The sequence below is a fragment of the Spermophilus citellus genome (genome assembly GCF_964194105.1).
Source record: "Spermophilus citellus genome assembly, chromosome: 5".
Lineage (NCBI taxonomy): Eukaryota > Metazoa > Chordata > Mammalia > Rodentia > Sciuridae > Spermophilus > Spermophilus citellus.
The window spans coordinates 8,507,181-8,521,494 of NC_138186.1; the positions used below are offsets into that span (position 1 = coordinate 8,507,181).

At 45.1% G+C, this 14,314-nt stretch overlaps 1 protein-coding gene across 1 annotated transcript in view; it reads right to left on the bottom strand.

Moving 5' to 3' along the window:
* The window catches only part of CAP2 (cyclase associated actin cytoskeleton regulatory protein 2), a 127,589-nt gene that overhangs the window by 91,460 nt on the left and 21,815 nt on the right, over positions 1-14,314 (bottom strand). Inside the window, exons 2-3 of the mRNA XM_081294657.1 lie at positions 12,446-12,567; positions 8,555-8,655 (exon numbers count right to left, since the gene is read on the bottom strand). Of these exons, the coding sequence (XP_081150783.1) occupies positions 8,555-8,655; positions 12,446-12,566 (222 nt within the window). The 5' untranslated portion in view covers position 12,567. The remainder of the gene's footprint in view (positions 1-8,554; positions 8,656-12,445; positions 12,568-14,314) is intronic.

A 14,314-nucleotide genomic window follows, 5' to 3' on the forward strand; every position in this document is an offset into this window, starting at 1 on the left:
CATGCAATGTCACCTCGGTCCAAGGCAAGCCCATTTCCACAATGGAGAGTCCTCCCTCTAAGCAACATTGGGTAGGCTGACAAGGAAATTGCCATGCGTCATTCCTACTTGGCTATGGCTCTCAGCAGGAGATCTTACCTAAGAATGCACTGTACATAAATGATCTTAAGCATACAAAAGCTATTTAAAATGCCTTTGGTATTTAACAATATACCAATAATAAAGCTTAAAAGTACATAAGGATTTTTCAAAGAATGCATCTTTCTTGAACAAATTAGGTTTCATATGACTAAGAAAACTTCACATTTCCCTTTATCTCATTTGAAAAATTTTGAACATTCTGAAAGAAATGTAGAAGAAAGTTTAGAATGGTCAATTCAATATAATTAGTTTCCTGATATACAAGAATGATTCAACACCAGGGGCTATATTAAAATAATTAAGGAGAAAAGTCACATGCTTATCTCCACAGATTCTAAAAAAAGACCCTCGACAAAATCCAACAATTTTCTTGCTTTAAAAAAAGAAGACCCACAATTGGACATTAAAAATGATTACACACACACACACACACACACACACACACACACGTGTACACATATACACACACCTTTTTTCAGTACCAAATAAGCATCATCCTTGATGGATTAGCATTACTATTGAAAGACGAGCCATTATCAGTATTTTATTAACACTGTCTTAAATGTACTAGAAAAGAAAAGACACAGAAGTTCTAACAACTAGAAAGGAAGAGGTGCATCAATTATTATTGGCAAATAATTACACACCTACAAAATCCTGGATCATTAAATGAAAAGCTACTATAAACCACCAGCAAAGGAAAGAACCAAAGGAAACAAGGTGCAGAATGAGCAGAGAAGTCAGAGCCTGCCTGTGTATGAAGGGCCAGTAAGAACCTACGGAGATAAAGTTGGTCCCTTTACCAGCAGTAACACCATCCCCTCCAAAAGAAGCCGGGAATTGTACAAAGCTCTACAAGAAAAACTAGAGAGCACTAGAAGGACCCAGAAGTGGTGAGAACCTATGGGAAGATGACCCGTTCCTGGACAGTCAACATCCCACAGAGGCGAACTCGGAATCCTCATTTATCCCTTCACTTTGATCCCAATGACAACATCCACATTTTCCTTCCGGGAATGGACACATTGATTCTTCATGAAAGACAAATGGGCAGGAACAGCCAGGGAAACTGGACAGAGCGGGCCCCAGGGGAAGAACCCACAACATGCCAATGAGCTCTGAATCCTCAGTGATCAGCGCCGTCCTGGGACATGAAGAGACACAGGGCACGGCGGGAGGAATGAAGAGCACAAAAGTAGACCCAAAGGCACTCGGGTGCTGGGTGCATGGGAAGGCACCCTTCAGTCAGCAGGGAATGGGCCCATGAACAAGATGGCGGCGGGAGGTGGGGAGCCACTGGAGAAGGGCCTTTGGATCTGTACCCGGCATTAGCCAGGATGAACTCAAGTGTGGATCCAATTTACACGCAAACAACGAAGCCACACCAATGTCAGACGAAAGAGGCTTTTAAGTCACAACTCAAAATCCAGAAGTCACAAAAGAAAAAAAAAGATCCCTTCATAATAAATGCTGCGACATTAAAAAAAAAAATCTTCTGCATGGTCAAAAAATAGCCCAAAGACATGTCAAAAGACAATAATAAAGTGGGAAAAGTATCTGCACTTTTCAGACAGAAGGTTACTCTCCCAAATACACAGAGATCTCTAGAAATGACAAACCCACAGCCTTTCTTTTGGGACTCCTGTCTATGGACAAAAGACTGGAGTAGACCACTCACAGCCAGAGAAACACAAGCAACCCTCAAACATAGGAAAGGATGCCCAACCTTACTTGTCATGAGAGAAGCCAAGATTAAAACCTCACGGAAGTACCCTCTTGCGCCTAGACTGGGAAAACATCCGCAGGCATCGTCCTCTGTAGGGAACGTGGGGAAACAGATCCGCTCATCCCTGCTGAGCCAAGAAACTGCACACCCCCCAGGGATGGCGATTCAAGCAGATCTCAAGCAAAGTGCCCTCCCCTTTGCCCAGGGAGCTGACATCTCCGTCGGGCATCCCAGATCCCTCTCGATCCTCCCGCACACTGCTCTTCTCTCCAGGGTGACCACCCAGCTCCTGGCTGCTGACTGGCTTTGGCTGGGAGAAGGCCTGGCAAGAAGTGGGGACACAGGTAGAGGGGAGAGGGGCTCCATCCCCGACTCTTCCCTGCTGGCTTCCACGACTTGGCTGTATCTGTACTGAAGGCTGTGAGTCCCACTCCCTCCCCTGGACCTGGCAAACCCTGGTTCTTGTAGCACATTCTGGGTGCTGTATGTCAACAGTCCCTTCATTAAACTCTCCTTACAGTCCCCTGGTTTGATCCATGGCACCTAAGCCTTCTGGGAGCCAGCAATTCCACTTTGGGGAACCTATCTTCAGCCATCTTGGACAGACAGGAAATCCTGTGCACACAAGGTGAAAAGACGGACTTCCCAGCCTCCGGGAAGGAAGGAGCCATCTGCTGGTTCATCTCATGGCAGAAAGTGGAAGGGCAAGTAAAAGATTAGAAACTACTCCATGTTCGGCAACAGGGGTCCGACGGTCAAATAAACTATGCCGTGTCCACGCAGAGGGCTGTTACAAAGCTGTAACAAACAAGGAGGCTCCACATGTACTGATAGAACTCTAGAACATGTCATTAAGTGAAGAAAACAGAGTGTAAAGCTGTATCGATAATGAGGTGACCTTTTAGTAAGATAGGGACTAGTAAGAAAACATATTTTTTCAAAGATCAATGCTGAAAGGATACATAAGAACGAAAACTAGTCACCTTTCGGGGCAGGGGATGTTTTAGTTCGTTTTCTGTTTCTATAACAGCATACCTGAGACTGGGTGATTTATAAAGGCAGATGGTTACTTCCTGCTTGGAGGCTGGGAAGTCTAAAGCATGGTTCAGCTCATGGCAGAAAGTGGAAGGGCAAGTGGGTTCCTAAGGAAAAGGAGGACCCGACAGGCAGCCTAGTTCATAACCAGCCACTGCAGTGGTAAATGATTTACTCCTGAGAGAGCAAGGACTCCCTCCGGGAAGATGGACTGAGCCCATTCATGAGGGCTCTGCCCTGGCCCCAGACATTCCCCTAGCCCCACCTCCCCACACTGCTGCCTTGAGGAATTAAGGTTCCAACAAGTGAACTTGTGGGGACACACACCACAGCATGGGGAAATGGGAGGAACAAGTAAGTTGGTAAACTTCTCAACACAGCTTCTCCTGGCTGAAATTCTTTAACCCGGCAAACATATTGTTTATCCAAAAAAAAAAAAAATAATAATTAAACTAAATTAAATTCAAAAAGCAAAGAAAAAAACAGGTATCATCTCAACCTTAGGAACCTAATTCATTACTTTAGCAAATATTCGGTGCTGACTTTAACTTTCAGTAGAGTAAACTGGGCGATCCCCTGGTCATGATGCCTGGTGGTCCTTCAGAGACACTCTGATCCCAAGTCCAGTTTCTCATCAGCCAGTCCCCTAAGCTCTAATCAGAACACCCCATGAGAGGTGGGGATGATATACTCTAAAGCCAGGCTTCCTTAAATGACAAGCTCACCACAGCGATGCTCAGCTGAGGACAACAGCTTAGCAGGACATGGGCTGTGCGTCAGAACACATTTGGTAGCAAAGGATGTGTTCAGTGCTCAGTCTTTCATGTTCTTGGGAAGAAACGATAACCAAGGTCCATCTCTCCATGACCTTTCTGAATTCTGCAGATTTAGTGCCAACAGCACTGTGAGTAATGGCCAGGCTGAGGTCAGGTGCCAGGGACTCTGTCCTGGAGGTCAGCCATCTCCCTGCCCTCACTCAGCACCATGCTGAAGACATGCACCAGTCACTGGGTACGTCAGCTTCCACCTGTGCCCAGCCCTGTTCCTCCTTCCTCACTGCACAGAAAGAGTGGGTGGAGAGGGAGGCAGGCCAGGGCCAGCTCATGCCCACGAGGGATCCAGTTACCCACACGGGGTGGGGGGAGACACAGCTGCCCAGCAGGTTAAGGTTGGCTGTGCCAACGTCATGGATGGAACTCTGGAGACCAGATCCCTGGCTCTGCCACTCTCAACCCGTCGCCGCCATCACCTAACTAGTCCAGTCCCCAGCTTCCTTCTTTGTAGGAGACAGAAAGACAGAGTGACCAGGGAAAGGAAGGGAAGGATGAAGCGGGAAGGAAGGGAGGAAGGAATGTGGGCAAGAAGGCAGGCGGGCGGGGGCAGAGTGGGGGAGGGGGGAGTGATTGACAAATGGACCATTTCCAAGGGCTTCCTTCCCTGAAAACTTGGACCATCACAAAGGGCTCAGGCAGTGAGAGCCAGAGGAGGCTCTTGCCAGTGCCATCGTCCTTCTCACTAAGCAGCAGATGACTTGGTTATGATCTTGCTCTTGATGTAGGAGTCAGGCCAGCTGGACAATCGGACCTGGACCCGCCGGTGCTGGTCAGGGGGACACACAGGGCTCCCTCTGCCATTCCTCAAATTCATTACCCAACCAGCACAGCATAAAAAGAACCAAACGTTTTGTAGATGATTTAAATAGATGGTACAGACCAGGCACATCCAGGGTCACTATGAGCCATCAGAAGGGTGGCTGGAAACCACCTGAGAAGATTCATCCTTTAAAGAACATCATATCATCCGGTGTGTCATTTACTCATATGCTAAACGTGTGCTCTGCTTAGTTGAGTTGTATTGCCCTTTTGTTCAAACTGTGGATCTCTCGTTTCATGAAACAATAAGAATTTTTTAAAAATCCATTTTAATCAAGAACAGGGAATAAACATTCCAAACCCCTAGAGACATTCCAAATGTAAAGTCCATGAACCTTCCAAAAGGAAGGTTAGGAAGAGCTATGATCTGCAGCTGCTTCATAATTGTCAAACCACTCAGAAACAGAACTGAGATTGTTTCATATACCGGAAATAACAGTAGAATAGCTTTGTTAAAAAAAAAAAGTATCAGTCCATTTGTGGATAAACAGTGCCCAGCCAAGCACTTGGTATTATGTGCTCCCATTATCTAGAGAACTTTTCTTTTAATATTAAGGACTGTATTTACCATAAACATCTATTACAAAATTATGCATTGTTTATTCTTTCCTAAAAGAAGTATAAGCGGCGTGGGTGTTGCCAGGTTGAGGAGTAATTGAAATAAGCCCTTTGGTGTGTGCTGCATACAAGAAAGCTTCACGAGATCTAATCTTTTCTAAACCTGCTCTGTCCTCCGGTTTAGTGGAGCTTCCTAATTGTAGCTATTAGCTCCCCCTTTCTTGTGGTCCCTTGTCAATGGACTATTGAGTGTTGGGTAAATGAAGCCAGACCAGGAGCCAACACATGGAGACAGACGTTAAATCACAGCCTGGCGGCCCTCATTCATTATTCGTGTCTGTGGAATAGCTTCTAAGCCCAGGGACAGGATTTATTTAAGATGATGCCCATTTGTGTCATTCTCAGATTTCCATACAGTACAATCAGGTATGTGAGGGCTTTTTTTTTTTTTCCTGGGCAACAGGTGTGTTCCTGAAACAAAGTTCAGCCCCCACTTCTGGCTTATGTGAGAGGCGGCAGCTGCAGGCTTAATGCCTGTGACACATGGTCCTGCAAGAGAGAAGAAAATAAACGACTTGTTCAAAGTATGAAAGCAATAGGCAGATGGACGGTAGCCGCCTGGGCTTTTCTTTGTGTGGTGGTGCCGTGGCCTCAACTTGTGGGTGACCGTGTGTCTCCCCCTTTCTCTTTCTCCTTCCTTCCTTCCTTCCTGCCTGTCTTCCCTCCTTTCTTCTGTTTTTCAAAAACCAGTTAAAAACATAAATTTCTTTATGCATTACATGGTCCATATTCTTTCCCTGGAGACATGCTGTTTATAGGCTGATGGTGGGAGAAGGAAAAAGGGAATGAGTCAAGGTGGAGTTTACAACTCACTTTGTTCTAAAAAGAACTTCAAGAGACTGTTCACAATTTAAAGTGTGCAGATCCTACTTTTTCTTTTTTACAATGCAAATAACTATTTATTTATTTATTTTTAAGAGAGAGAGAGAATTTTTTTAAATTTTTTTTTTATTTCTCGGCGGACACAACATCTTTGTTTGTATGTGGTGCTGAGGATCGAACCCGGGCCGCACGCATGCCAGGTGAGCGCACTACCACTTGAGCTACATCCCCAGCCTCATATTTATTTATTTTTGTACTGAGGATTAAACCCAGGCATCCCCAGCCACCTTTTTATATTTTATTTAGAGACAGGGTCTCACTGAATTACTTAGGGCCGCTCTCTAAGTTGCTGAGGCTGGCTTTGAACTGGCGATGCTCCTGCCTCAGCCTCCTGAGCGGCTGGGATTACAGGCTTGTGCCACCCAAGAACTACTTATTCATAGGCCTCATTATTCTCGAGTGAAAAGTTTCCACCTGGAACGTTGTGAGATGTCACTAGTAAGAACTACAACGTCCTGTGGACGCTGAAGCACACCATCAGCATTAACCGATGGTAACAGTGACCACTCCAGCCTATCTTCACTGTCCTGAGGACATGTGGGCATGTCGGCTCTCGGGTGTGGTCATGCCTTGGCATACAAGCGGCTCCTGCCTTACCTTGCTGCACACAGGTTTCTTGTAAATAAAAACACCAAAGAGGACAGACCAGTGTGATGGTGGAGCTGTGGGGAGCCTCTGGCAGGGACACGTCTTAGTACAGTCTTTTCTGGAACTCAGGCGTAACAGAGGTCCCCCCTTATACCAAAGGGTACTTCAACAGAAATATTCAACAAAAAAGAAGAATCTTTGGTTTTCTGAGGTCTGATAAACAAGTACAACGGGGAACAATATTATAAGATGAGCTATCATTTCATGGCCACCTTGGCTTCTCTGGTAAAACCGAGCCCCTGAATTCCCTGCAAGACCAGAGCTGGGCTCATGTACGCCAGCGATTGAGGAAGGAGCAAAGAAAGAACCACTTTTTCACCTTAACCCCAAACCACAACTTTATTCCAGAATCATATTTTCTGGGAGTCTCCATTGAAAATGGTTTCACCCCACGGTCTCATCAGTAAGAAATCTAGAGGCAGACAGATTTGGAATTCATTCCTCTGAAACTCACAAAGGCCAGCGAAAAACAGAACCTGCTGATAAGTTTGTTTTTAAGTTGTTAATTGGTTTGGCTATTTAGATTTTCTACTAAATGCATGCAAATAACAGCCAACCTCAGGAAGCTTGCTAATATCTTAAAAAGTGAAAAGTGTACAACAGGAGACCGGGAGGCTGGCTCCACACTGTTCAAGGTCTCTTCCAATCTAGGGATTCTCAAATTTTCTGATATTACTTTTACTCCAGATGTACTTAAAAAAAATGTGGTAAGAGACACACAACAAAGTTTACCATCTTCACCCTTTACATACACGATTCGATGGTGTAAAGGATGTCCGTGGTGTTGTGCTCTCTCCGGACCGTCTTTATCTTGCAAAACTAAGACTGTACCCATTCATCAGCATCTCCCTGTCACCCCCTTCCTCAGCCTCTGACCACACCATTCTGTCTCTGTAAATCTGACTCCTTAGGGTACTTCAGATAAATGAAATCACATATCTGTCTTTTCGTGTCTGGCTTATTTCCCTGAGCAGAAAGTTCGCAAAGCTCACTGCTTTATAGCATGTAATAGGATTTTCTTTCTTGTTAAGGCTGAATAATATTCCATTGTACATCTACACCGCATTTACTTGATCCGTTCATCTGTCAACGGATCCTTAGACGGCTTCCCCCCTGGACTACTGTGAGCGGTGTTGCTGTGAACGGGGGTGCATAACATCTCCTCGAAACCTGCTTTTGGGGATACACCGGCCATGAGATTGTCAGACTGAGATCATTCTCTTTTTTCATTTTTTTGAGGATCAGCCACACCATTTGCCATAGCAGCTAAACTGTTCCACATTTCCACCATTTCCCCCACATCCTCACCAGCACTTACAGCTTTCTGGGTTTTTTCTGAGAGTGGTCACCCCAACGGATGTGAGGCTATATCCTCAGGCTACACTTTAAGGAAAGAAGAGGGGCCTGGTGACAGAGTCAGTGCAGCCCACGTCTCTTTATTAAAACACAAGCCAAGTGGCCCTCGGTCCTGTGCCCAGCGCCCTCCGTGGCTTCCTCCCGCTTGGAATAAGACCAAATTCCTTACTGTGACTGACAGGCCTTCTGGGGTGGGCCTCCTGTTCTCTCTCCCCAGCTCACCTTCTCCCTGGCCTCCTGCTCTCAAAGTTCCATGAGGCTAAGGCTTGGCCTCTCCTATCCATTCCTGACCTCCCAGCTTCTAGGACCGTGCCTGGCAATGCCCCATCAGCAGGCGCTGCAGGAAGGAGTGAGCCAGGGACCATCAGTGAGGGTTTTAGCTACCGCCATGCTAGCCAGTGAAAAAGAAGTAAATAAGATCCCATCATGCCACCCGTGTCGTCAGAGGCCGGCTGGCCACTCTGACTCTCCATGGGGAACGGAAGGAACTACTCACGTGAGTGTCCACGTCACCGGCAAGGATCCTGCTGTTCTTTAAGAACTCAGCCACCACGCTGTCCATCAGCTTATCAAAGGCTTCCACGGAGGGCGCCACACCTTGGAGAGGAACATTTAGTTATTCCCTGGCAGTCTAATGAGAGCCAGGCCTGCCTCGCACTAGGTAACGTGGCCCATGAATGTCCCGTCATCACCGCTAATGTGTTCCCGAAGTCATTCCCTGGCTCAACCCCGACGAACCGAGCACTTCTCAAGGGCTCAGGAAAACAGTGTCTTCCACCCTCCTGAGTGAGGACTTTTGCCCACAGCCTCTCATTTTCCTCTCCTCCAGCTCAGGTGGCACCCTCACAGGTGCAGAGGAGGAAAGGGAGAGGCAACAGAGCGTGTGTCCTGCCCTTCCCTGCTAGGGACGGAACAAAAGGCAAATCCCCAAACTGAACTGAGCCAGATTCACCCAAGGCCACTGGACTTTTTTTCTACAGGGACCTGTCCAGGTGCTAGGTCATCCTTACAAATAGCTACCAACTCTTTGTCCTGGGGGCCAAAATAAAATGAGCATGATGGACCCTGGGTAGGGAGGCAAAGACTGCTGACTCCACTCTTCCTGCTCCTTCCTCTGTCCCAGACGGAGGACAGGCGGCCCTGATGGAAAGGCAGAGACATGAACAGCCCACCGGGTTCTCAGTGCCTGTGACCCTAGAGCTGAAGTGACGACAGCCCAGCTCTGTGTTCTTTCCCTACTTTTTGATCAAATGAAGAAAACCTGGGTCTCTGACTTCCTGCCCCTAAGACTGAGAAACATAATATTGAGAAACTTAGACTTATAGACTGTTGATATCCAAACCCAAATCTAGCATTTCCTTTCTTCTGTTGTATGAATACATCATCACCCATAAAGCTAGAGGAGAAAGCTTCCTCCCCTCTCTCTTATTCCTACTTGCCCAGTTTTACCAGCTCAAAGGGGATGGAAATGTTCTGTACAGCCCTCTGCACCTATAAAGTTTCAAGCAGATGTTGAAACTGTGCTATCTTAAATGCAAAATTCTTGAGCATAAGAGGACACAAGCCCCAGCTGCCTCACGGGTTCACCTGGAAATGGAAAACCCTGTTTGCTGTCATGGAAGGGGCCCAAAGGTCTCCGCCGAGTATTTAAAGTGGGAGAAAGTTTTGGAAATGTGACAGAGGCCTCTACCTAGCAGAAGGTTCGGTGATGAAAGGGAATATTTTCTAATTTCCTTTCATCACTCTACTCTGCTCACACCTCCTCCGGGCAGCCTTTAATGATCTGTCCTCTCACCAGTCTGCACCCTTTGAGCATCTCTTAATCAAAGCATTTGCAGCTCTGAATAGTAATGCACGGAGACCAAAGGTTCCTGAGGATTAGGACTGTGTATAATTCATCTAAGATGTCCTCGCACCTCGCACCGTGTTTGTCACTTGGCAGGAATGCAAAAGTACCTCTTCACTTGTTAAGCTGGACTTATCTAATTATGGTGAGGGGGATAAGTGCGGAGCCCCACATCATAAAACACGTCATGACACACATAACAGCAGACCTTTGAGCTATGTGCACTATGTATTTGTAATGGATTATGTTCTTTCTAGAAATTTCTTTTAAAGTAAAACATAACAAAACAAAATATTTTTGGTGCTGGGGATCAAATTTGGGGCCCCGAGCATACTAGGCAAGTAACTCTACTACTGAGCCACACCCCCAGCCCCTAAATAAAAATTTTTTAAAATTTGACTCTAGGGACTGGGGTTGTGGCTCAGTGGTAGAGTGCTCATCTAGCATGCATGTGGCACTGGGTTCGATCATCAGCACCACATAAAAATAAAATAAAGATACTGGTTCAACCTAAAACTAAAAGATAAATATTTTTTTAAAAGAATGTGCTTTATTTAATTTTTTTCCCTAATCCTTAAAAATATTTGACTCTAGTTAAATAATAGTAATGATGATGTTTATATTTAAGGTTAAAAAGTTGTTCTTAAGAATTTTTTAAGAATAGAATTTAGGAAGCTACCAACATGTACTAATGAAGGAAAAAAAAATGTCAATGATGTTGTTTAGGACTTGTAATATATTCTAACGATGGGCCTCATTCAGACATTTTACTAATTATCTTCCTTATTAATTACCCTACTTCATTTCAAGTAGGATAACAAATTGCTAGCTAAGTTGTTTTAGAAAATATTTGCTTTAATAAACGGTTTGCAATGATGTGCTATATTAGAAAATATCTGTTTAAACACCAAATAATTAAATTATGTCCTCCAATTTTGCTAGCCTATTCATTTTCCCAGAAAAATTATTTTCATAAAGAAAGCACAAAATTCAGTCTACTACCCCTCTAGATGCATAAGATTCCAATCATTGATTTGATTTTTCTTTACTCAAGAGCATAGTTCAATCCTCAGAGGGTGGGTTTTGTCTTTTTTTTTTTTTTTTAATCACTCACAGACTTTACATTTGGGGTCAGCAACCTCAGGGAAATGTCTTTACTGGGGATGAGGTCAGGGCATAACGAAACAAAGTTACTGAAGAACATGTAAAGTATTTTCTTACCAATAAGACTGAGGAGTCTCCTAGACCCACTGCACAGCTAACAAAGACTTAAAATGAAATCATGAATGTGTTTCAGTGGTTGTGGAAAAAACTTCCAGACCCCTGGCAGCCGGCCTGCAAGCCCCGCCCCTCCCAATTCATTCAGGGCATTTTAATTTTCATTGTGTTCAGGGGGAAGAGACAGCCGGCACATTTGTGTTCACCCAGTAATTCCTGTCCCCTGGCATGTAACACAAGGCACGGCTCCAAATACGCCCGAGATTCTGGAAGCACCAATGGAGGTCTTCCCTGGGGAAGTGGATTCTGAAGCCTCCTCTTCTCCAAGGCTTTTCTCAGACCTCCAAAAGCTGACAGGCTTCAAAACGGGTCAGATAAGGAGGAGGTGCACGTGGGACAGGAACAGAACTGCCATGTTAAACACAGATTGCCCAGTTAAATCTGAATTTCAGAGAAGCAATGAATAAATTTCTAGTGTAAATATGTACCATGCAGTATGCCCAGGCAGTATTTGGGACACATTTATACCAAAAAAAAAAAAAATCTTCTTTATCTGAAATTCAAATTTAACTCGTGCCCTGTATTTTCACTTGTTAAACTGCAGACTTAGACAAGAAGGAAACTGGAGAAATTATTATAGATAATTTGAAGAGTCTGCCATATAGGGTACCCTCTTAGAGAAAGAGTTTTTTTGAACCTACAATTTTTAGGAATCTTTTTTGTTTAAATGTGGTGTTGGCCTATAGTTTTCAAAGAGTGAATAGGCAAGGTGACCATGGGAGGTGGCCCTGGCACATTTCTCAAATTTCCCTCCACATCAGACTGGCTTCCCTCAAAGCTGCAGTTCCTAAATGCAAGGACTTGTCTTAAAATCAACATCCGCAGGATAATTCCTTCCAATCACGTTGCCATTGAGAACATTTGTTTCTTTTCTTTTTCTTTTAATAATCACTTTAGATAATACAGCCATTGAGTATTGGAACAGCCATATAAACACTAAAACCAAGAATAATGACATTTGGCACATGGATTTTTACTCTTAAGAGGCACAGATGTTGGTAAATTTTTGTGGACTGCAGGTTGAAACTTTTAAAATGTTATTGCTTTTCATAATTGGTGCAAAAAATTTGTTCGTATTTCTGGAGAAAGAAAACTCATTTTTTTCCTTCCTTTTTTCAGGGGCTGCGTGCTTATGGCCACACAGAAAGGAAGGAGGAGGCACGGTGGCAGCAAGCAGGTGGACTGTTATCTGGACAATGAAACGATGAGGACAAAGTTAAGTGACCCACACGGAGACCAGCCATGACGGCTGTGTGGCCCTACCTCCATGGACGCCGTTCACCTCCCCACAGTTCCCAGGAGGCTTGTGTGACTCTGCAGACAGCTGCTCCAGCCGGCAGACGGCTCGCTCCAGTCTCTCCACCAGGCCCTGCATGTCTTCCATTCTAGAAGGACACACACACAAAGGGAGGCCACGTGAGCACCAGGGTGACACCCTTACACCTGCCCGCAGGAGGAAAATGAGAAGTCCTCTGAGCGGCTTGAATGACCGAAAGACCATCGCCACACGTCGTCGGGAAAGTACGTGAAATTCAAGAGAACACCAGAACTTGGAACAAAAAAATTAGCAAACAATTGAAAGCTTATTTTCTACCCAACTCAGTGCTTTTTACATGACGTGATATGTCAGACACACCACCCTCCTGTGCCTCACCCTCCAGCACCTGCTCTGTGCTTCCTCGTTACAAGATACAACTCAGACATGGTGCCTGCTTAGACGCCCACAAGCACATATCCCAAAATTAATATTGCCAACTCTGGTTCTGCTGAATGGTGGGGGAATATTTTAACTATTTCCCACAATTTTTTCTGGCAAAGCATTATTCCCCAGGGGCTGCTAAACCCAGGGATAATCCTTATTTACTGAGTAGTGAGAAAACCAAACAGCCCAGCACAGAACTGAATTTATGAAACTATGTGCCATGAAGGGGGGAGGAGAGTCCCTCCCCAAGGCCAGTTGGTTCCAGTGGGTTTCTATTGCTGAATCAGTTTAAATGAAAATGATCCTGAATGGTGGGCGATTTTTAACCAAAAATATTAGAAATGATTCTTTTCCTTGGATAAGGCTGCTGGCTATTTTGTAGTAAAATTTTGTGTTAGGTGTGGTGGATTTTAGAGACAGGCTCTTTCTTCAGTTACTCAGTATTCTTGCTGGAATAAATAGGAATTGAAGTGGACTAAGGGATGGGGGATAAAAGTGGGATTGGCTAGCCATCCCTTCCACTTCTAAACAGATATGTCTCTGTGCGTATTTATTTATAAACATATATGCACACATATTTTTATGTATTTGCTTGTTTATTTATTTTTTGGTACCAGGAGCACTTAGCCACTGAGCCACATCCCCAGCCACATCCTGAGACAGGGTCTCGCTAAGTTGCTGAGGCTGCCTTTGAACTTGTGATCCTCCTGCCTCAGCCTCCCAGGCCACTGGGATTATTACAGGCATGCACCATAATTAGCTGACCCAAACAAATATTTAAATGACTATATATGGGGTAAGTATGTTAAAATTATTGGTCTTAGAATTTACATTTGCATTCCTCTGGGGAGTGGAACCCACTCTAATTCAGGCGGTTCCGAGAGTGCCACTGTGTAGGCACCATGACCCTGACCACACCCACTTATGACCGCCTTTGGCACAACAGGGTAGATTCCCAAAGAGAATAAAACGGGCCTCCTCTTAACGGGTGCCCGGGGTTCTTCTCACTCTTAAGAACTTTCCGAGCATTACTCTGAGCCAAAGAGGAGCACTCTGCTTCTCATCCAGAGACGCGGCTGCCCCGGGCATGGGAAGCGGGCACTGCTCTGAGATGGGCAAACATTTCATTTCTCCTGGGAACCAGGATAATGCACTCCTGTTGGGCTCTGTATGCCATGCGCCTGGGGTTTCAATACCACGATGACGCGCCGCTGCGTGTTTCCAAGGCAAGGCTCTGCTCATCCAAACGTGTGTGCCTCTCTGTGATTCTGCCTCCAAATGTCAGTCATCAGATTTGGAGGCAGGGCTCACTGCCTATTTTGGAAAGTTATCTCTCTGAAAACTGCTGGCAGCCACTCTCTTAGAATATGGAGCAGTGTTCTCTGCACGGCCGAAACCAGCATCAAATCCTGAGGGGATTCAGAATTAGA